Source organism: Pezoporus wallicus, unplaced genomic scaffold (assembly GCF_028554395.1).
Source record: "Pezoporus wallicus isolate ANWC-B61680 ecotype Strahan unplaced genomic scaffold, APGP_CSIRO_Pwel_v1 contig_13399, whole genome shotgun sequence".
NCBI classification, from domain to species: Eukaryota; Metazoa; Chordata; class Aves; order Psittaciformes; family Psittacidae; genus Pezoporus; species Pezoporus wallicus.
This window is the reverse complement of record NW_026639844.1, coordinates 1-22,585: the sequence shown is the minus strand read 5'-3', so window position 1 is coordinate 22,585 and position 22,585 is coordinate 1. Positions and strand designations below refer to the sequence as shown.

The 22,585-nt window shown below is 45.6% G+C and overlaps 1 protein-coding gene across 8 annotated transcripts in view; it reads right to left on the bottom strand.

Annotated features, from left to right (window-relative positions):
• ZBTB46 (zinc finger and BTB domain containing 46) overlaps nt 1-22,561 on the bottom strand; it is a 43,687-nt gene extending 21,126 nt beyond the window's left edge. For 2 of the 8 annotated variants that reach the window (XM_057416595.1, XM_057416604.1), the window contains exons 1-5: nt 22,436-22,559; nt 21,741-21,972; nt 15,741-15,868; nt 13,948-14,087; nt 6,851-7,820 (exon numbers count right to left, since the gene is read on the bottom strand). In XM_057416595.1, the coding sequence (XP_057272578.1) occupies nt 6,851-7,820; nt 13,948-14,001 (1,024 nt within the window). In that variant the 5' untranslated portion in view covers nt 14,002-14,087; nt 15,741-15,868; nt 21,741-21,972; nt 22,436-22,559. Of the gene's footprint in view, nt 1-6,850; nt 7,821-13,947; nt 14,088-15,740; nt 15,869-21,740; nt 21,973-22,067; nt 22,161-22,435 lie in introns of those variants that run through there. The other 6 variants (XM_057416601.1, XM_057416597.1, XM_057416600.1 and 3 more) reach the window with 6 other exon arrangements.
• Nucleotides 22,562-22,585: the final 24 nt, after the last annotated feature.

Sequence of the window (22,585 nt, the reverse complement as noted above, 5' to 3'; positions counted from 1 at the left end):
GGCATCAGAGCCCAGATCTGTCACCCCTCCAGGTCTGGCACTGCCACCTACCGCTGCTTAAGGTGTCCAAGTACCTTCTCAACAAAACCAACATTAAGCTGCCCCTCAGTCACAGCAAAGAGCATTTTAATGCCTTGTACCATAACTGCGACTTCAGGAAGAGCAGGTGGAAAAATGCAGTAATTCATTTCCAAGCCGCAGGGAATGTGTGATCTGTTGCCTACCCTCAAAAATGCTTCAGCACCTTCCCAAGGAGCTGAAGGGTTCGATCCAAAACATCCAGATTGCCACCAACCACAACAAAGAAGTTAGAATCACAGAATAGTTCGGGTTGGAAAGGACCTTAAGATCATCAAGTTCCAACCCCCCTGCCATGGGCAGGGACACCTCACACTAAACCATCTCACCCAAGGCCTCGTCCAGCTTGGCCTTGAACACTGCCAGGGATGGAGCATTCACAACCTCCCTGGGCAACCCATTCCAGTGCCTCAGCACCCTCACAGGAAAGAATTTCCTCCTTAGATCCAATCTAAACTTCCCCTGTTTCAGTTTGAACCCGTTACCCCTTGTCCTGTCACTACAGTCCCTAATGAAGAGTCCCTCTCCACCATCCCTATAGGCCCCCTTCAGGCACTGGAAGCTGCTCTGAGGTCTCCACGCAGCCTTCTCTTCTCCAGGCTGAACAGCCCCAACTTTCTCAGCCTATCTCCACACAGGAGGTGCTCCAGTCCCTGCTCATCCTCGTGGCCTCCTCTGGACTTGTTCCAACAGTTCCATGTCCTTTTTATGTTGAGGACACCAGAACTGCACACAATACATCCACTTTCAGAAGTGATCTTTCCAAAATCGAGCATAAGAGGGATGTAAATAAGAAACCACCAGTAGGAAACTATTAGAACTTGAGCCTGTGTTGCTTTAGGCCATCAGATATTACTCTGACAACTGACATTTTAACCAGCCCCGTTTTCATTTGTGGCTGTAACAGGTAATCAAACGTCTGCCTTCAGTTGTGACACTGCAACCCGAACTTGGACCACGGCAGGCGGAATGGAGACTCCTGCCCTTCAAAGCAAAAGCCATTCAAAGGAAGAAATGATTGTATTCTGCCCAGTGACTTATCAGCTGCTATGCTGTGTGGGCCACTTCAATCTACATACTATTATTACCTACTGCTACTGCACACTGCCCATTTACCTACTAAAACTCGTCTTAGCATCTCCTTCAATACATCTGTTTTCCTCCCACAAAAAGCTACAGTTTACCAATATACCTTTATTTTAGATAAGATGGATAGTGAATATCAAGTATGGGGTACCATTATCTTAAAAAGTACATTTTCATACCCTTTTTGAGGAGCAGGGAAAGAGGTTTTGGAGAGGCCAGAGCAGATGGATTGATGGATCACTGTGGGAAGCCAGGCAAGGCAGAGCAGCATGTGGGAGCACTGTTATTTACCATGTGGCTGCATTTCAAACTGAAGCAAAAGGGGTTTAATACTGGGCTGCAGAAGTTAAAAGAAAGAGTTAAAAAAACAGGAGAATTCAGTCTCAGCAAGGTTCATCCATCTCTAATGGGAATAGCTGGGTGCAACAGCCTAAAATCAATTCACTGGGCCTCAATGCTCCCCAGGTATTCCCAGTACAGACACGTTCTGGTTTAACCTTGTCACTGCATCCCCTCAGTCTGTCTCAGTCCCACCTTTACTACACCAGATTCAGACTCTTCCTTCTCAGCACTTGTCAGTTCTTATTTTCTACTATCCCTCTTCCACTCCTTATTCTCTTCCTCCTATCTGTCCTGCCTCTCCTTCCCTTGCTCTATCTCCACCCCATGCTGGTATAATCCTTCACACCAGCCTCCATCACTGACTGCAAACCCATCCTCATGAGCTCACTCGCACTGCTGCTTCTTTATTTCTTCATTAATATTACCCTCCAGTGCTAGCTACAGATCTTTTTTCTTCTCATTTAAACAGAAGGTAAATAGATTATTTATAAAGCACTATGTAAAGGCAGAGGCATTACACAGCTTTTGCAGAACAAAAATCCTCAAGCGTTCCTTGAACACCTGAAGCTTGAACACAACCACCACGCTCATTTTTCCTCCTCTTCTCATTATACAAGAGCTCTATTTCACTCTTTGGACTAATCTGCTTGCCAAGTATCACAACAGAAACAACGGCATCTTAATAATAAAAAATAATCAAGGAGACATTGGATGATTTTGCATTGAAAAGGTGAAAGAGTTCCAGGAAATCCCCCAGTTTGCTGAGAGACTTATTTGCAGGAATAAAACCACCTTAAAATCACCTACACATTCACCTACCTGCACTGAGATAGGTCCCAAGACCTCATCTGCATCAAATTAGCTGAGAGTTCATCCAGACCAAGCTCTAGATGGGATAAAGGGATAGGAAAAGGCTTTTCCAAGCAGCTGCCTCCCGTCCTCCTGGAGAGGCAGCAGCACAACTCCCTGCAGCAGGCGCTGAAATCAGACCGTGCCATTGGAAAATGATGAACCTGGAGGTGGCCGCAGCACGAGGGAGGAAACTGGTGCATAATTAAAGAGTTTGGTGATAAATATTAAAGGCCCTTGGAGCTCTGCAGAGCTGGGAGGATCCAGTGAAGTCCTGCCCGCCCTTCCCATGAAGGTCACTGCTTAACTCCTCAAGCTTTTCCTCCAGTCCAAACAAACATCACTACTTGCAACCACAGCAAAGCAGGAAGTTCCCAAACTGCAGCAGCTTTAAACCCCACTGTTGTGTCTTGAAAATAATCACCTTCATTTCACAGTCAACTGCCACAGGAATCCACTCCCAGCTTTAGGGTTCAAACACACAGAGGATGTGTGGGAGTACTTCCGAAGAAATAAACTCCTGAATCACAACCCCTATGATTGAACCAACGCATTAAAACCATCAATAAACCCTTCCAAACGCTCCTTCCAAGTGAGTTTTGTAGTGTATGGAGAGGCAAACGCAGCACCATTCTGTCAGCTTAAAGGCTCTCCTAGTGAGAGCTCTTTGGTGAGAGGCTCTTAAGTACCACCCAGACCTGCAGTCCCACATACTCACGTAACCCTGTACAAACCTTACCTAGCAAAAGGACAATAAGCTATGGAAAACGAAGATGCTCAGGGCATCTTCACTTCTGAATCTCGTAAACATCTTTAAGATTAGCAAAGAGCAAGATGTTTCTTTAGAAAAGCTACAAAATTCAAGAGGAAAAGGTTAACATAAAAGGCAGACGTGTTATTTTTCAAGGCTGTGGAGGAAATTCTTCTTGGCTCAGTTAGGAAGAAAGTTGTTATTTATACAGCCCATCCTTCAGCTTACTTTGGAGAACTGCTGGTCCAAGTTACTGCAGCTTGGTGAGGAAAACGTATATGGGGCTGTTTCATACAAGACTGACATCCTGAACAACCCAAACAGGATGAGAAACAAACCCCTCATGTGTTCTATGCCAAACAGAGAATCCAGATTAATAAAGTGAAACTAGGATGGAGAGATGATCCCCACGGAGCTGTGGGCTTGACTGACAACACCCTGTAGGGACTGAGAGGTTCCTAATCCCACATCTCAACTCGGTTTGTGCTCTATTGCACATCCTGTTTGATCATTCTTCCTTAGATGAAGAGGATACACTCTTCATGGCAGATATTAGGAATTTCTTGCTTGGTTTGCTATTTCCATGTTAGATTACCATTCATAGGATTACTCTAGACATTCCTTTTTATTTTAACCCCAATGTGAACAACTTCAAGGACTCTGCAGCATCAGGAAAAGAATCAACTAACTTGGGAAGAATCTTCTTATCCTTTCAATTAAGGCCTGTGTCTTTTTGAGGCCCCATAGACTCGTGCTTCAGTACAGCCTACCATGTATTTGGGACACTTTAGTACATTCTATCTGTATTGATAAGGACGTATTTCCCACTGGAAGAAGCACCACTACCAAGCATACACGAACTGTTAGTTGTTTCAACAGCAGAGTTTCAGTGACTGCAACATGCTGCTTTGTAACATAAATGAAGTAATCTTGTATAATACAGGAATAGGAGAGTATTTTTATCTGTGCCCCAAATAACCACTGAATTAAAAGGGTGATGCAAGTTCCTCCTTCCAAATCGCTGCCTGCATGTTGCTGAAATGCAGTGGTGCTTGCAAGCAAGACTGAATGAGTATCTTGTACAATCCAAGGAGGAAGCCACTAACACTGAGCTTTGGACCCTCCTAAATCAGCTTCTGCATTGCCAGAAGGACTGTTAGTTCTCTAGAACAGAGGCTTTTGCAAATGGCACCCAAATTATCCCACAATGGGGGCTTTCAGACTTAGCAAGCAGCATCTTAAAATAACTGAATAGATCAGAGGAGTGAATGAGCCAAAGAACAGAGAGTTCCAGGTAACTTTGTTCCTCTTCACTACTTAAGAAAGACCACTCAACGCTCATTTCCTCAGCAAACAAGTACCTTTTCATCCTAGCTATGAATAATACTGTAGGGACACTTCCAAATGGATAAGGCAAAAAGAGCCCTAGGAAGTCTGTTTTAAAGCATGAAGCCTGACACTACTAAATCAAAGCCATCGTCAAGCTGAGATTTAAACACATCCCAAACATGCATTATGCAGTGCAGACACTTGCCTTCATCCATTTTCACACAAGAGAATCCAGTTTTCTTCATGCACGGGAGCTAAGTTGGCACACCTACGCTACCACTGAATTCCAGCAGGAAAGGGAAGAACCTGGGGTACCAACAACCAACCCAAGCAGAAACCTGGGGCTTTTCAACGTGGAGCGGTTCACAAGAGGGCTGCTTCCACCTGCTGGAGATGGGAAATATTAGTGTGAGACCCTCCTGCATTGGGACCAGGACAGTGATGGTTTGGGGGAACAGCTCTGATTTCACCCAAACCATACACCCCCACACACACAGCACAGGGAGGCTTGCTGCTGACAAGATATCCATGTGTTAACCAAAACTGAATATGCAAAGATCTCAAATCCTTTGAAATACCAAAAAAAAATCTACCAAAACACAAGAAACTGTGACCTAAGATACACGCAGGGCTCCTTAGGGGAAGCATGCAGAGATGCTCCTTGCTTTTACGTCCATATGCACCCATCCCATGCTGTGTCGCTGTTGTTTTCCCCTTTGCTCTACAGGCACTAGTGGAATATTGAAACTACTTCCCCAAACACCACCACTGAGCTTCCCCTCTCCCATTATGAGAAACACCTCTTTTATAGGTAAACACCTTTAAAACAAGATTTGGCACAATGCGATTGTGCCTGGCAATGCACTGTGTCAGCACTGCACCGAGCCAGCACCCAAAGCCACCTTCCTCTCCTCTGCAAGCGGTTGTAAGGACACTTACATTTAATTCCTTAATGATTAGGAATTAAAGACCAGAAACTTCATTCAGCTTCCAGGAAGACAATCTCTTTATGTCACCCTGTTTTCAGTCCATGCCCAGCTGCCTAAACCAGTCAGTGCTGCAGCTGTGTTACTGCAGTCACCCCAACGCGTGTGGGTTACTGCATCGACCTGTCCAAGCCCCACACCACCCCTTGGACAGTACAAGTGACTGAGCTGCTTTTATGGGATGCCATGGAAGTGAAAACCAGTTGCATGCAAATAGCACACCAGGCAATGCATGCTGAACCCCGCTTCAAAACAGCCCTGAAACACACACATTATAAACCCAGGATTCATTATAAATCATTAAGTTATCTCCCATTTTTCTTCTAACTGCTGTTGTGTAGATTTTATCATCAGCAATTAGAATAATTACATGCAAGCTTGCAGCAGCAGCAGATAAGCATAAAACATAGTAAATCTAAAGACATCTGAGGAGAGTTACCCCTTCAATGAAAACCACATTGAAACTCCAGTATATAAGCATCTTAAACATCCTTTTCCAGCCCATAAAGACTCTTCAGACTTTCTGTACTATTTATATTGCTTTTTCATCTGAATTTGGCAACATAAGGGTATATAATCTCACATACCCTCCTCCTGCCTGACTTGGGCTCTGGTATGCAATGAAACACAGGCTAACTCACCAGACAGAGCTCTTCAAATCAGCTTGAGGGAGTTTGATACCACACTCCCTGAAAGTCCTTAGGAAAAAACCACCCAGACTGCTCCTGTATCAGCAGCATTCCTGGATCTGCTAATTGCTGGGGATTAATGAATCAAACAGAACTGCTATTTTGAGACAGAAAATAACTACTGAAGATTCAGACCAACTCAAGACCACATTTTTCTCCCCGGCTATACGCTTTAAAAGCAGCCACTCACCCGAGACTACAAGTAGTCACACATCAAAATACACTTTAAGCCACAGCAGTACCTCAAAAAACACATTATTCTTCAGGAGTACCAAACAATTCTCTTGCCATGAGCAGCAATAAGCTGCGGTGGTTTTCCTGCACATGAGAAAGTGACACCTGAATACCAGGAAGCACTGGAGATGGTATCATTCAGACTAAATTACAGCTATGTGTGGTGTAATTACATCATCAATATACTGTGCAAGGAACATCCTTCATCCTTGACATCGGTCTGCACAGCTGCTAAAATAAATTCCAACCTCACCTATCATGGTGGTTTTGGGGGTGATTTAGGCCATTGTATGCTCAAGACCACAACAAAACTCCCAGCCTCTTTCAGAGGAAAACCAGCCAAGTGCTGTGACACTGACGTTCCCAACTCAATTCCTGTTAGCATAGGTTTCTGCATTTTTCTGGCAAGCTCAGCCATTTCGGAGACTGATAAGATCATACCACAAAGAGATCTAATTAACCCAGTGGTTTTAATTTCAGCCATGAAAATCAGAACAGCAACTTACTGGGGTCTCGACTGCTGTAGGGCCATCCTGAAGCAGGTAAGAACGATGGCATTGGAGAGCTTGCCCTGCTGTCCTCCTCCACTTGCTGTGTGATATGCCTCACAGTGTCTTTGTTTTTCCTGTTCTTCCTGCGCCCCGTGGGCTGCCAGCCGTCCCCTACTCCTTGCTCTGAGAACACAGTCTGTATTGCACTATCCTTGCCAGAATGCAGTTCGCTCCCTCCGTAATGCGACGGCGAAACCTGTTCCTCCTTGATCCGTAAAGAGCCATAGCCCATGTCACTAGACCAAAGAGACTGGGATGAAATGTCTTCGTGGCCATCTGGTTTTGGTTCTTGATCCTCTTTGCCATAGCTGCTCCCTCCTTCATGGCAGCTGGCAATGGCTGAGTCTCCAGACGAGTTTGCAGGGCTCGTGCGCCGCGCTAACCAGGGAGATATACTCCTGCCAGCCACCACTGCTGAAATCAGAGCATCCGTACTGCTGCTGGAGGGGGCTCCAAGCTCATAATCAACGAGATCATCTGAAGCATCAGACTTTATGCTTATGTCAAGAGCTGCTTTGATGAAGTTGTGACAGGCCTGAACAATGTCTGTCATCTGCAGGTAACTCGCAGCTGACATCACCTCGATGACGTTGCGGCTGGTCAGCGCGAGGTGTGCGGAGTACATGAAGTCAATGATGGCTTTAAAGCCTTGTGCAGTCACGATGTCCAGGTGGGTGACAGTGGCCTGGTCAGAGGTTTTCTGTACCTGGCAGTAGAGTGTTTTGAAGTAACGACTACTCCCAAGCAGAACGTTTTTGTGAGCCTTAAATATCTTCCCCTCCACTATGATGCAGACGTCGCAGAGGATGCCGTGCTGCCTCTGCTCGTTCAGCTCCCGCAGCAGGTGCCGGTAGTGGGACGCGATCTCCATATCTTCCTTGCGGTTATTCATCTGGAAATCTTTGTGTTTCCTCTTCCACAAGTCCTGCAGGGGGGAGGAAATGACAGGATTTCAAAATCCACTACAAGCTGACAGAGATTTTCAAAGACTGAGACAAACCCCGAGCTGTGCCGAATCAGGTAACCAGTTCATCCCGAAAGGATGCTGCAGAACACAGGCACTGCCTGGAAACACCACACATTCATTACATGATGCAGCTTCTTTTCACTAGACTTCAAATCATTTATGTTAAAAAGGAGATTAGATTTGAAGCTCAGTCCTCCCGTGGCTCATAACATCCCAGAGAAACGCTTCTTTAAATGACTACAGACTCACAAGCAAACCTGTCTTAAGTTACTTGGGTGAAACAACTGTCAATTTTTACTGCTGGAGTTCAGTGAAGTTTGGGGTTGAAACTGTGCTGATGGAGACAAACTGCTGAGGAGCACTCCATAACACACTTTCCTCAAGGGAACAAGTATTATGTGTAACACACTGAACAGATGAAGCCCTCCAACAGCAAAAGCCAATTGAAACCAGGCCCTGCCCTCGCTATATTGCTGTGGAGGGGCTATAAATACAATGCAAGGCAAAAGAGCAACAAGCAAATCCAAGACTACAGATCACAAAATGGGAAGTCCCCACTCAAACTAAACTGGCAATAGATGAGAACTGTGAAATTAATGTTATTTGAGGCTGATTTTTAACTTGGCAATAAAGCACGTTATCTCCTTGGCTTTACATCTCCAACTTTACCCTACAACCACCCCAAGATACTGTAGAGGATAGAGAAATGCTAATGATCACCCGAACATTCATGTTCAGAAAGGATGCTTGCGACCCAAACAACAAAGCACCCACCAAGCCACGATGAATTCTGATCACCTCTCATAAAGTTTGGCACTATTATTCAAACAAAGGCTAGTTAGTGCCAGCAGCATGGCAAGTATCTCATACCTTGTAAGTTATACTCTGAATTACCCTCTTCTTACACCCCAAAACAAGAGAAAAAGTGGATTATGTTGATTCAGATTGAATTTTACCCCACCAGCAAAGTACAAACACAAGAAAAGTAACACATCAGTGCTGATTTCTGCCATTTTATTTAGCTTAGATCACTTACTTGGGACTTGCCATTAAGGTTTCTATACTGTTTAACAGTGATTTAATGGTGCAGCTAATCAGGAGCACTGAGCTGCCACACAGTGTGAAGGACACCAACTCCTTCCTCTCAAGAACTTAAACTTGTTCCAATATAAGAAGTCCCAGCTGTAAAATTAGCACATGTGCCCACATGTCATACAACTGTACAATTGGTTTCTGCTGACAAGACCAAATCTGAATGTAATTATGGGCAAGCCCATGCACCAGAGCCTGGATTTGGGCTGCTGGTGGTTGCTGATGAAACCACAATCACCGCACTTGTGTGGCTGCACCACCTCAAAGCACGCAGAGTTAAATGTAAGCACTGTCATTAAGAGGCTGATGTGTGCTTGCAGCAGCTTTCTAATATATGTCTGGTTCAAAGCCCAAATTCAGGCCCAGCTGTACATCACCTCACTGCAGTCACGACTGAGAAAGTGTCTTGACATGTGCAAGTGGGTTCCTGTGCTGGGGAATGCATTCTTAAGACCTCATTCCTCCTTCCTCCTAGTCTGTGCCAGTGTCATCGTCTACAGGAGCACAACAGCTCCAGTTCAGCTCACACCACTGGCTGGAAAACCACCTCTCAGCCCACAGAACAGAGATGACACAAGGACCTTTCTTCTAGAGCCACCTCACGAGTGAAGAGTTCAAGTTATGCAAGATGCCTGCACAAGCATCTCCAGTTCCACAAGAATGGAGCTCTTCAGCACTGTCACAACTGCTCATTTACAAGACCGGCTGGTCCCTGGTCACTGAGAAGCACTTGCTTCTTCAAGAGAGGAAGGACCATGTTCCTACACCACAAACAGGCTGAACCCGTGTTTATTATTTCAAATCCATGCAGCTTTTCTATGGAATTAAGCAGAGTGCACAAAGAAGCTCATCTTAGTTCTATTTGAATTGGAAGAGGTCAATAATAGAGCAGCTCTACTTTATCTGAATGCTACTTACTTGCTATTGAAATCTGCCCAGAGACCTCAAATCGAGCTCTCACACAGAAGCCACCTCCACCTCAAACACATGAAACACATCAATGCAAATCAATCCAAGGATTAAAAACCCACAGCCTAAAGAACTGATTTTCCAAGTGTTTGGCCTGAGAAGGCTGCAATGGAACCAGCAGCTCTCACCCAGGCACGGAAGGTGGCTGCCACCGCTTCCCAGCCTCCTCCTGTTGGAGGGAGCCACCTCTTAAGCCAGAATGACAGTTTACTCTTGTCTCTACTCCAGAAACCACTGCTGTAGCTACTTTTAGGAGTCGAGGAGTCAGCTTAGTCCCCTCAGGAAATATGAACTGCCACACTGGATAAAGCACGTTGTCCATCACCAGTCCTGCCTTCAACAGCTGCCAGATCCCCATGGTTCAGAGGAAGAGGCAAGAAAACCTCAGAGCATACAATTATGGAGCCAGCAGAAGGTTCAGATATGGCATTTCATTTTGCTGTCCCTTCAGAGGTAGCAAGTCCATATTCCAAGAAAACAACTCCCTAGAATTAGTTTGGGGCTGGGGGAAATCTCCGACAAGGATCATTTTCTCTTCCTCAGTTTCATACAGATGGACAAACACTCCTTTATGCCAATGTCTTCACCCACTTTTGTGAGTTTAAGCAACAGCAGCTTTTCCTCTTGCATGTTTTTCACCTGGAAATTACACCCATTCCTTGAGATTTTATTTACATCTCATGATGGTGAGATCCCACAGCCCTTGTGCTGCACTTGCCCACATCGCCAAGGACACTGGGGACAAGAGCAGAGGGTGGGTTGGTACCTCTGGGGCAAGAAGCAAAAATACTTGACATTCGAAAATATGAACATAAAACCCCAAGTAAAACCAACACCAGTATGTGCTCCTCCATGCAAAGGGAAAACAACTCATCCTTGTTCCAAAGTACTTGAAGAGACAGAGACATGAATGGGAAAGACATCATGAGCATTAAGAGCAGCATCCTCTCCATGGAGAGGCACAGTATCACACAGCAGTGCTGTGGATGTTCCTGTGTTCAGTCCAACCAAAGTTTAACGCTTTCCTAACCAGCAATACTTATTGTAGATGTCTTGATCTTCCCCTCTCTAAAGGTCTGTTACTTCATACCCATCGTTCCACATTCAGCATCTGTCACAGCACTGCACCTCTCCAATGAGAGGTCTTTGGGGGAGAGAATTAAATATGCCTCCAATTCAGAGGAATTAATTAGTTTTCTGTCTACCCATGTCAAACCAGAACATCCGTTTAATGTCAAGGATCACCAGGGAATTAATCCAAGTCAAATTTAAGGCAATTTGCTAGTAGTTAAGAATTCAGGAAGCTTCAAAAGCCTGAACTCTCGTGTTCCAAATTCACATGCTGTTTTGTGGCTTGTTGTTGGGTTTTTCTTCCCGTTTCCTGGTAATGATATTTATCTCCACTTAAAACATGTTATGGAAAGATTCCTTCACCAAAGTAGCACCCTTCAAACTTCCACTGGAAGCACTGTGGAAGACAGAATAACTGCAAAGATTGTTTAGACACAGACCTCAAAGATCAACGACATATTTTGGGGTTTATCGCAGGTCTTTTTAGGACACTGAAGGATCTCAAAGTTCAGCACCTACTAAAAGCTTTCAGCCTGGGCCAGTGCTGACAGCACACGGTCACAATGCAGCTTTCCAAGAAGCCAATGAGCCGTGAAAGCTCATCTGTAGGTTTTCCACAAAATAAATGGCAGCACATCAGCCTTTCTTCCTAAGTCAGTTCACAGACAGCACTGCGGCTGCTGTCTCTCCAAAACCAACTAAACCAACCCCCCTGTCCCTAAACAAACACCACTTGCACGTAACAGCGAAAGGAACAAAAGAAAACAGATTTAATCATCTCTTTCATGCAAACTTCTGTCAAGGTAGAGGCCAGCTTTTTCTTTCTCAGGTCATCAAAACCCTGCTCTTCAAGTAAGCATTAATAATTCAGCTAATCTTGAAGCCTGGCTGGAATGAACCTCATTCTACAAACACAACAGCCACGAAAACTGTTTATTTTACACTATCAGTACAGTTATTTGGACATGAAAATATCACCTGGTGACATAAGAGTCTAAATAAATACAGTCTTCACCTCCTGTTGGAAAGGTTTAAAAGGAATAGCCAGTACTTAACAAAGCCAACTGCTCAGAGCAAGTCCCCACAATAAGTCTCCTGACCCAGATGTGAACAGCAGTAAAATTAAGGGGTAGAAACGTGTTGTATCTAAAGCTCAGTGCGTTATTCGGGTTCAGACATAAAGCCACTTGCAAGAAATGGAGGACACGCACAAAAGTCCCTTCAGTGCAGTCCCCGGGGAAATAGAGGGGACAAAAATAAACTCCTTTTACTCAGAAAGAAAACAGGGGAAGGAAAATAAGGAAAAACCCCAAAGGACTGGAGAGGTTTTGGAGGGTTTCTTGTTTGTTTCCTATTTGCGCTCTCGGAACACAAAGGAACCCAAAATTCAACCTCCAAGATGTCTGTTACAACTTTCTAAACATGTTTCTACACTGAATAGTAGGGACACAAGTTACAGAGTACCAAAACACTCTTAAGTGCTCTCTACCAGCAGGCACCGTGTGCTCCCCAGGGAAAACATGCCAACTGGAATTTGACCAAAAATGTGTTGTTTCCTCCCCCTTCTCCCTTCGGAGAAAAGTAAAAACAGATCAAGGAAGAACTCCAGTTCACTCCAATGGTTTCTTATACAAAAAGGCAACAAACACACCCCACTTCCCTGCTTCCCCTCTGTCCACGTCTCCACTCCCAAGACATTCCAGCATTTTTTGAATTCCTCTGCAAAGAAGCTCTGCAAGGTGAGATCGGGCTCCAAACACCACCTCACACATGACAGTGTGTAACAAGCTTCACTTTTATGCATGTAAAGACAACAGATGCAGAGGATTCCTCTTGTCCATGTGCCCCGTGCTGACAGGAACAGAGAACAAGAACCCCAGTGTAACCTTAGCAACAGCAAAGAGTGGTACCTGCACTCACCCTCCTAAAGGGGAGGAGAAGCACAAGATTCGGGATGTTAACAGGTAACTCCCAGCGATGACACTGCTCATGAGCTTCACGGTGCAAATCTCCACAAGCACAGTGTTTTCTCCTCCCAAGTGCGTTTGAGGAAGAGCATTGAAACACCTCTGCTTAGCATTCTGTAGTAGTTACAGTCCAGAAAGGCTACGAGCAAAGTTCAAACAGCAGGAGCAGAGCAGCATCACATCTTCAGCAGCCAGAACACAGCAGCAAAGAAATCAAACTTGGGGCAGAAAGACATGTCAACTCCCCGTCTGCCCCAGTTAGACTTAGGCAGGAAACACAAAGCATTTTAGACCATATCATCAGTTTACAGCTGCTTTTACCATGAAAATACATTGATCCAGACTCAATTTGGAATTAAAAGAAGGCAAATTTGAACAAGGACACTCTAAACACTACACACTTCTAGTCCTGCATCACAGTGTTACAGCTTTGTTTCCACAACCCAAACACAAGCCACAAGCACAATCCAACTCCAATAAGCAGAACGTAAAATAACCAGGAGCCATCACAAAACATTTCACTCTCTACTTCAAAACCAGCAACTTGGCTTTGGCCTTTGATATCAAACCATCTACCTGAAGTTACAGGGCCAGCAGGGTGGAAAAGTTGGACACTACAGAAGTGCAGCCAAAAGACAGGATTTTGGAAAGGATCTTAGGAAAATCCATTTATTAACCTTCAAGCAGCTCTGACAGCACATGAAGAATTCCAAGAGAAAACCAGGTCTGAAGATGAAAGCTAAGGGAGGGCTGTTTGCCTCCACAGTTTGGAAGGAGGGCAATTGGTAATTAGGACAAGAAATTTAGAAACTGTGAAGTTAAAAATAGGAGGAAAAAAGGCAAAACCATACCAGAGAGGCACATTTTGCTATCGTGTTCTTCACGTCATAAGCAGTGGAGAGTTTTACTGATTTTGCTAGAGAAAGCAATGTAAAATTCCATATTAAAAGAACAATCAATCACAATCCAAGACAATTACTCATTACCAGTAACAAACTGGGTTCCAGGTCTGGTGTTTCTCCTACAACAGCTGAGGACATCAACAGCCCTAGGGCAGCACAGGTAGTGCACCAGTCTTTGACCTTCCGATATCACTGCTGGGACTTCTTGCAGGAGAAGGACAGAACTACAACAAAACCCAAAAGAAGAAGTTATGAGCATTAAACTACAAATTACTGAACTATGGTAATACATTTTGAAGGCTTTTCCCCACAAACCCACAGTTATAACACCCCTGTTTATGGCTTCACCCCCAAAAATGAAAGCATAGCAATACACTGCAGATAATTAAAGCCTGGTACCTTACTGCATTACTACAAACAAGAGTTATTTCTTAAAAGTATGAGAAAAAAGGTATCTAATTTTAGATACTAAAACTTCAAACAGGTCCTTGAAACAACAGGGTTTCCTGTTTGGTAGCTTTTCCAAACATTCTCACTTTAATGACTGTGGAAAGACATTTGTGGCCCGAAGGGCACTAATTCACCTTATCTGACCTATAAAATAGGAGGTTAAAAAGCTACTGAAGCAACACCTGAGAGAGGGTTGCAATGGAATGGTCAAAAGAATGTCTTCTTGACATGTTCAGTTGCCAGTTCCTCCTGGATGACACCATTCTGGGTGAAGAAATTAAATAATCCCAAGATTTTGAGAGAGAATTCAGTGTGAAATACAGATCCTTAGGTAGTAAGGCACATTCCCAGATAAAACATTGATATTTAGGATCAACAAGGTACCAAGATTAGAAATAGTTCATCCAAAGGGTTTTCTGTCTGTGAGGACACATCAGCTGTGACTATCGTCATGTCCATCTGGCTCTCCCATACAAACCAGACTTTATTTTCTTCAGAAGAACACATTCACTGCACTGGAAACATTTAAATTCAACTAAAACTTCTGACTGTGCTTTAGTCAAAGCTTTACACTGTTTATGCACTGCTGACCCCTCTAGCAAAGTGTCTGCCACATATTTCTGATCTCTGCATTCAGATCTCTTCAATCTACAGATAAGCTCTTAATGAAAGTCAGTTATAAATCAATGCTGTTGATCTCACCTTCTGCAGTAAGGGAAAACCTCAGAAGATAAAAATTAAGAAAGCTTTTCCAGTACAAACTGCTGTTACTGCAAGTGGGGAAATGAGTATCTAATACACAAACAGAGCATTAAGGCAAATCCAGGCATTCTTATGGCAACAAGCACAACTGTGAAAATCCTGACAACAAATATGACCCAGCCGAAGCAAATACCACTGAGCTTGTTCTCAGTGTCTATTTCAGACTGCCAAGTCTTGCCTTTCTCTGATTGCTTCTCCATAGCAATTGTTTTGGCTCCTTTTAGTCCTGTTATTTAGACAGTTAAAAAAACAAAGTGGGGGAGTGAGGGAACACATGGAAAATGACTTTGTTAGCAAAGGGTAAAAATAAGTGGTATTTTTCACTCAAACTTAGGGCTGTGACTGTTAAAACTCTGATCTACACCTCTGCCCCAGAGCCCAGAATAAGCCAGAACAGTCCAGTAAGAACAGCAAAGCTCAGACCTGCACTATTTTGCACTGCTCTGCATTTTTCCTTCTTGCTTTGAGCTCTGAACCTGCTTTCCTCTTGTAGTTGAACAGATGAACATCAAGTGACCATGACTAACGGAGGCACCTCTGCTACAAGGTAGGAGCACAACAGCCAGAGGTATTCCTCCAACTTCCACAGCTGGGTAAGATTCCTAAAGGAATCCTCCTCTTTCTCTTAGCACATCACAAAGTATCTTTAAATGCTGAGCACTTACCAACAGTTGAAAATGTTTCCTGTTAGCAAAAACAAATGTCGCGACGTTTCACAGCTGGAAAGTGCATGTTTTAATGAAGAGAGGAGAATGGGCTCTGCTGACAACCTCCAAAGGGCTCACCAGACGTCCTGCATTTGGGAATGGGAAGAATAAGAGGCACAAATTAAAATCTAAACTGTAACTTCATATAAAAGCCTTCAGTGGCACGTAATTGCAAGCAGCACTTTTACAACTTTGCCATTTCAAACAATATTATGATATATTTCTATCAATAAGCATAAAGGAGAAATTATTGTGCTTGTGTTAACTTAAAGAATTTAACATACAAATTTTAACACTATTAACACTCCTCTGCTTCCAGACACAAGTGCTTTGAAGAAGCCACTGTAAAATGATTCCATGATTCTACTTTATATGAGGACTTCAAACAATTTTAACAGGAAGATACAGAAAAAGATGCAACCACCCAAGAGAAAGTAAGTTCTCATTTCCATGCCTGTAAAAGCGATGCAGCCACAATACAGTATTCCAGCCTGTAACAGTTTGCTTATGCAACAGGATGCACCTTTCCGACAGGGCACTAGGTGCACGTTTCTAGTTCAAAATGCTTGCAATAATGCTCCTGCTGCTCTTTCCATTTCCTCTGCATTTCCCTTCTTCGTTTCCCCATGACTTCCATCTCTGTCCATCTGCCTGCCTCACCATCTTCTCTCCACCACGGAGACCTCTAACACAGTACAGAAACAGTTGCTGCTATTGAAGGAACATGGAAGAGCCAACCAGTACCTAAAGAGCAAGAATCTTACAGGGTACCAGGCTCAAGGAGTCTGCTCATACCAACAACAAAGTAAGCAATTAGCTACAGATACAGCTGCTACTTCAGCAGTGAAGATTAAACAGCAACCTCAAAAACCCCAGGTGCCTGTGGCTGGTGCGACACTTACCAGTCCAAATGCCATTAACTCCTACAAGATCCTAAGCTGCCACTTAAAAGAGCATCACAAAAGAAGTCTGAGCAAAAGACTCTGCCCTTGTGCATCTATTACCAAAACTAAAACAACATAAAAAACACCTAAAAAAGAAAGAGGATTAAAGAAGTGTGATCATATCACACTGGGAATTGCCCTGAAAAAAAGCTTCCCCCCAAACTTTCACATTGGTTTCTGGCTTTTTAACTTGGGGATCTTTCTGTAAGTTCCCAAAGTCACTACGTGAAAAGGGAGGGAAGCAAAGAAAGAGGAAGAATCGTGAGGGAATTTTTAAAGGGAAGTATAGCCGTGGGAGCAACCGAGGGGAAGGGCACACAAGAGATGGAAAATGCACACAAGGAGTCAGGAATACCCTAGGAGTAAATATGTCAGCAAAACTAAAGAGAACACAGGAGGTGCTGTGTGTAACTCAGGGTACAAGCACTCAGTGCCTCGGGTAATATCCCACTTTCCTTTTAGTCCAAATCTCATAATCCAGATTTGATCAACTCTTATAAAAAAATAAAAAAGCAGCACAGTGAAGCCAAGAAGGACAGAGCAGCAATAAGAAGGAAGTCAGTAAGTGAGGGTTTTATCCAGCCCCCACCTCGTCCTCCAACCCTACAGCGGTGGGACTGTTCGGAGCACTCCATCCTGACTGCTTCCTTCACGGGTACTTCAATCAGCCAGTTTCAGGTTTGGGTATTTTAAGCACCTAATGGCTAATCCAGACCATTGATGCTTCTGTTTTGGAGCATGATTTGAGCACTGGTCAGAAAGGTATTTCCTCCAATGGTATATTAGTGCAAAAGGTGCACGTTTTGGTTAACCCTTTCCTCACCCAGAGTGAGCCACCTACCTCAAGTATCCACTCCGAGTTGTTCTTCACAAGATGAGAAACAGAGGAACCAAATTCACTTGGATGCATTAAGTTGGTTCAACACATGAGGAGGAAACAATTAGGAAAGATAACGAACATATACACAGCTACAAACACATTCCTTGCTATGCAAAACTCTACTTGCTTTTCTAAGCAGGGCTCTTAAGCAGCAAAGTTCCTGGCACACACTCCGACATCCTTGCTACAAGGCTTATTTTAATCCATACACAAGCTGTGTTTGTAGAATATTCCTGCCACCTCGCTGCCTCTCTCCAATACAGCAGACCCCAACTCAGCTTTACTCCAAAGCAAATGCCAGGCAACTTCCAGCATTCGCAGAATGTTTTTCCTCCTTAATGCCAAGTAAGTGTCAGGGCAGAAGGGATCACTACTGCCTGGGCTGGAAAAGCCATATTCCCAAAATGCAAGGCAAAGAAAGGCAAGTTTCAGCTCTACCTCAGCATCTACAACACCCAGGTACATCCTTACCTCACCTACACACAACAGAGCGCCACAAAGTGGAACACATTTCCATCTATTTGGAATTGCTGTCAAGGAGCTCACATCCTGCACTCACATGCTGTTCAAACCCAACATTTCAACTGCAGGCTGATGGGTCTTAAATGCATGGGTATGGAAGGAAGTTAAAGCAAGTGTTCAGAACAGCTAACTTGGTAAGGGGCAGAAAACCCCATTCAGGAGCCTCCGAGCTCCACTACTGGGGAATTCAGTGAGGACTTCACACTAGCTCGTGCGTATGAAGAATAAGCAGTTTTAGCACAACTGTGATTTTTTGCCAGTATAATAGAAACTGTGTGGAAGAGCTGAGGAAGCTCCACACCCCTGTTTCACAGAAAGGGAGGCTGATAAAAAGCAGTGACAAGACCAGCACATTCAGTCACAGCTGCAGGATGGAACTGAATCCCAAGCAGCTCTCGTTCCAAACTGGACATCCCTGTGCAGCCAAACGCACCACGGCAGCACAGACCTGAAAGCTACTGAACTGTTCAGAGAAGCTGAGAGTCTCTCCTCTTCCATCTCCAGTGAAAGAAGCCCCACAACAAGCAATACATGCTTTTATTTCACATCCTGCCTAACTGACTGAATATCTAGAGGGAATTGAGACAACCAACCACTGACGGTTGTGCTTAAGGGAGCTGTAACATGAATACATCACCAAGTGAAACAGAAAACCCTCAAGAAGGAATAAAGTGAAGGTCTGAAGCAACAACCGGAGTCCTGACTGTCGCTGTGTTTGACCAAAACACCCTAAACGCCTCCCAGAGACCCCGGGGTGAGAGGCAGACCACAGCACTTCACACAGCCCAAATACCTCCCTCCCTCTATCCCACAGCAGTGGTAGGTCCGTGTCCTCTCGCCTAACGTGACCCCTGCTATCTGCAGGCAGCCCCACAACGCGCCTGCTTTCACTATTAATACACTTTGAGTTTCAGATATCACACATAAAACACAGGTAAGTTACTCACTTCAGAATATTCAAGCCAGTCATAAGCCAGAAGTGAAATGCAAACATCAATCCTTCTGTGTCAGTATTTTCCAGGGTAACGCTGGCAGCCAGGAATGGACACGACCTGCTGGCTCCTGAGAATTCTAAGGGACGTGTGGGATAACCATTACAGCTGCAGGTAGCTCTTCAAAGACATAAACTAAGCCCCCGCTTTGCCCTTTAGTTTGCCCATTAAACTGAGCACATAGGAGCAAGGAAACCCCCTGCGAGTGCTTTTTACCAATTATGGGGGGTTTGGAGACTGGGGCTGCCAGTAAAACCAGCAAGGACATGAAGGGGAAAATGCCCTGCGAAAGGTTGAGCTGTTTCTGAAGGAAATCTGCTCTGGAAGCAAGCAGCAGCAGTCTGGATGGGGCGTTATCCTGCTGCTGCGCTGCCGGGAGGACAGGAAACTTTGCTGAGAAACTTCAAAAACACGTATCTGAACAAAAAAAAACCCACCCAAGTGGACAGCAAAGACAAAAAGAACACGTTCGACCTCGCAGCAACACAACACGTTAGCAGAGGAAAAGCAGACTGTTCAACAGCAAATCACAGACCTTTCAAACACGAGGCATTCCGCCTTTCCACGGAGGACTGCTTGGGGAAGGGGGTGCTGCTAAACTGGTTTTCCTTTGAGCACTTCCACTTATTAAGGAGGAAAAAAAACCCTCTTGCGAAGAACATCTCCACTGTTGTACAACTGTCCCAGAAAACAAAGACCACGGGGAGAAAGTGGCCCACTTTCCAAGAACCCCGTGTACGGGTCATGTTTTCAGCAGCTCGATCCTACACGCCCGAGGATGAAGCAGCATTTAAAGCCTACGAATGAACACCTCAAGGGTGACTTATCAGAACCCCCATTTTTTGGTACCACACTCAAATTGACTCAATTACATCAAATGGTCATAACACAGATATGAAAGCAACTGCGAGAGAAGTTTAGCTGTGAGTGAGTTAGTTTCCCCCTCCTGGACAGGCTGCATCAAAACCAAACGACCAGTTTTCTGTTTCAGTTACAGCTATCCCACCAGCGTAGCAAAACACGGACTATTTGCCAGGCACATCCATTTGGGAGCTGCCCTAAACGCTGTTTTGTAGCTGTGCCCCCAGCCCATGGGGCAGGCTCCTGTTCCCAGCCCTCGTCAGCCCCCCAAAAGCACCTTACGGCACTCATTCCTCCCCACATATTGAAAATATTGTGACTAATAACACACACTCCACCCATTTTCTTTTTCCATCACTAAAGGATTTCAAAACCTAAAACTCAACAAACAGCGAGAGAAGCTGAACGGAGTTTAGAAAGGGAAAGGCAAATCCTACTGGCAATTACAAGATGCTATAAGAACATACAATGTTTAAGCAAGGTATTGCTAGAAGAGCAACCCGTTCCCTGCAAGCTGCTTCCTTAAAATTACAGTTCTCTCCCTCTTGGATAATGCAGCTTTTCCCTTTAATTCCCCCCCCCCGAACAAATAGAAGAAAAGAAAGAAAGAAGACTCCCTTTCCTTGTGGAGACCTCACATTTCATGCATTAGTCGCAGGGCTGCTCTTTGCACACTGAGAACCCACACCTGTAATAAAATACTTGATGGAGTTCAAGAACCGAGACCTAGATCCGTATGCCAGCCCCTAAATGCTACACGCGATGCGAAAGGATGCAATTAAAATGCAGGCAGGAACTTTGGTACAGGTGTCTGCACCAGCACTGTTTGCTAAACACGTCTCTAATTAGCATGGCTTTAAACAATGCTGATAATAATCCGGTCCTGGCAGGCTTGCAAATGAATCACTGGGATTGCAAAATGAAAAGCATGAGGAATTCATTAAAGAGCGGTTCAAACTCTCCTTTGTTTATCTTCCCCCTGTCAGGTGTAAAGGATAAATAAACCTGGGATTCTCTCCCTGGATTGCATCCCAGCGCTCAGCTCCACAATACCGCGCTGCTTGAGAACCTCCTCAGGAGGTACCAACGCCGCTTCGTCCCCCCCATCTCCCCTGCACACACACCCCGCTTCCAAAAGAGACATCCTCCCGCTGTTCCAGTCCCGCAAAGCTGCTCCGTTCTCCGTTTGTCATCGGGGATTGAGTTATCAGACACTACTTGTATGACTTTGGGAACTGACACGTCTATTTACAGAGACACAAAGGCAATCCGGCAGCACAACCCCGGCTTCTTACCAGCACCTTTCCTTCCAAATTTAACCACCGCTTTCCTCCTGGGGAAGGAAGGGGGGGGAACGGGGACACGACGCCTCCGTCGTTGCCCAGCATGACAGCAAACATTTCCAGCCACTTTTGCACTTGTTACAGCCCGATGAAAACCCACCTTCATCCTCCCCCCCCCTCCCGCGAAGGAGCAGCGCTGTTTTTCCACGGGGTTTGTTTTTCCTGTCGTTGTTTAGTGGGGTTTGGTGGGGTTATTTTCCCCGTCTAAAAGAGGGTCACTTCCCCCATTTCAGCCTGCAATTAAAATGGAGGCAAGGCCAGGCCATCTATGCCTGGCTTTAGGGGGAGACAATAACCCAAAACAGGCCTGGCTTAAGGAAAGAAAAAAGAAGGGAAAAAAGAAGGAGAGAGGCTTAGGAAAAGGAGCAAGAGGCAGAAAAAGAGCGAAATACAACATGCTTCACCACGATTATTACCTCATCCCTTTATCCCAAGCAGTTTGGAACCACGCTCCTGACAAACTCTTGGTCCAACTTGCACGGATGCTGGGTTTTTTTTTGGGGGGGGGGGAAAGGGTTTGAATGCTGGAGCCGGGATTGAGGCTTGGCTATTCGCAAGTGGAGCTGCTGTTAAAATGCCCCCTTGTCTCTGCTCCTCTCCCTTGAGCTGGGTGTTGACGCAGCAGAAATTACCAGCTGGAAAATTCCCCTTTTGGAGGTTACGGGGAGGGGAGGGTTGGGGGGGGGGGGGGCGGAGAAGGGGAGGGGAGGGCCGGGGGAGGGGGGTTAAACCCTGCCACTTACCAAGTTAAGCCATCCACCCCACACCAAATAAGCCATCGCGTCCCAAAGAAGGCACCGTGCCCCCTTCCGTAGGCACAGAGCGACCGGCCCCCCCGCTTCCCCCCCCCGCCCCGGGGCGGGTTGTGCCCGCGGGGCTGGCTGGGTGGGCAGGGGGCGATGGTAGCGGTGAGCACAGCGGAAAGGAGAAGGAGGACGGAGGTGGTGGGGGGGGGGGCTGTGTGGCAAAGCGCTGCCCGCCTCGCCTCGCCTCAGGGCGGCCGCGGGGATGGGGGCGGCCCGGCGGCCATGGCGACCCCCGGCTCGCCTCAGGGGGGCGAGGGGCGGGAAGGAGGGGGGGGCAGTGAGGGGGGGGGGGGCAGCGCGCTTACCTGAGCCCCATGGAGGAGAGCGCGGTGTGGGAGCGGCCGGAGCTTGTGGCTCCGTCGGTCACTCCGTGCCTCTCCTCGGGGTGGGGAGGGGAAGGGGAAAGGGGGAGGAGGGCGGAGGAGGTGGGGATGGGGGGGGGAAGGAGCCGGTAG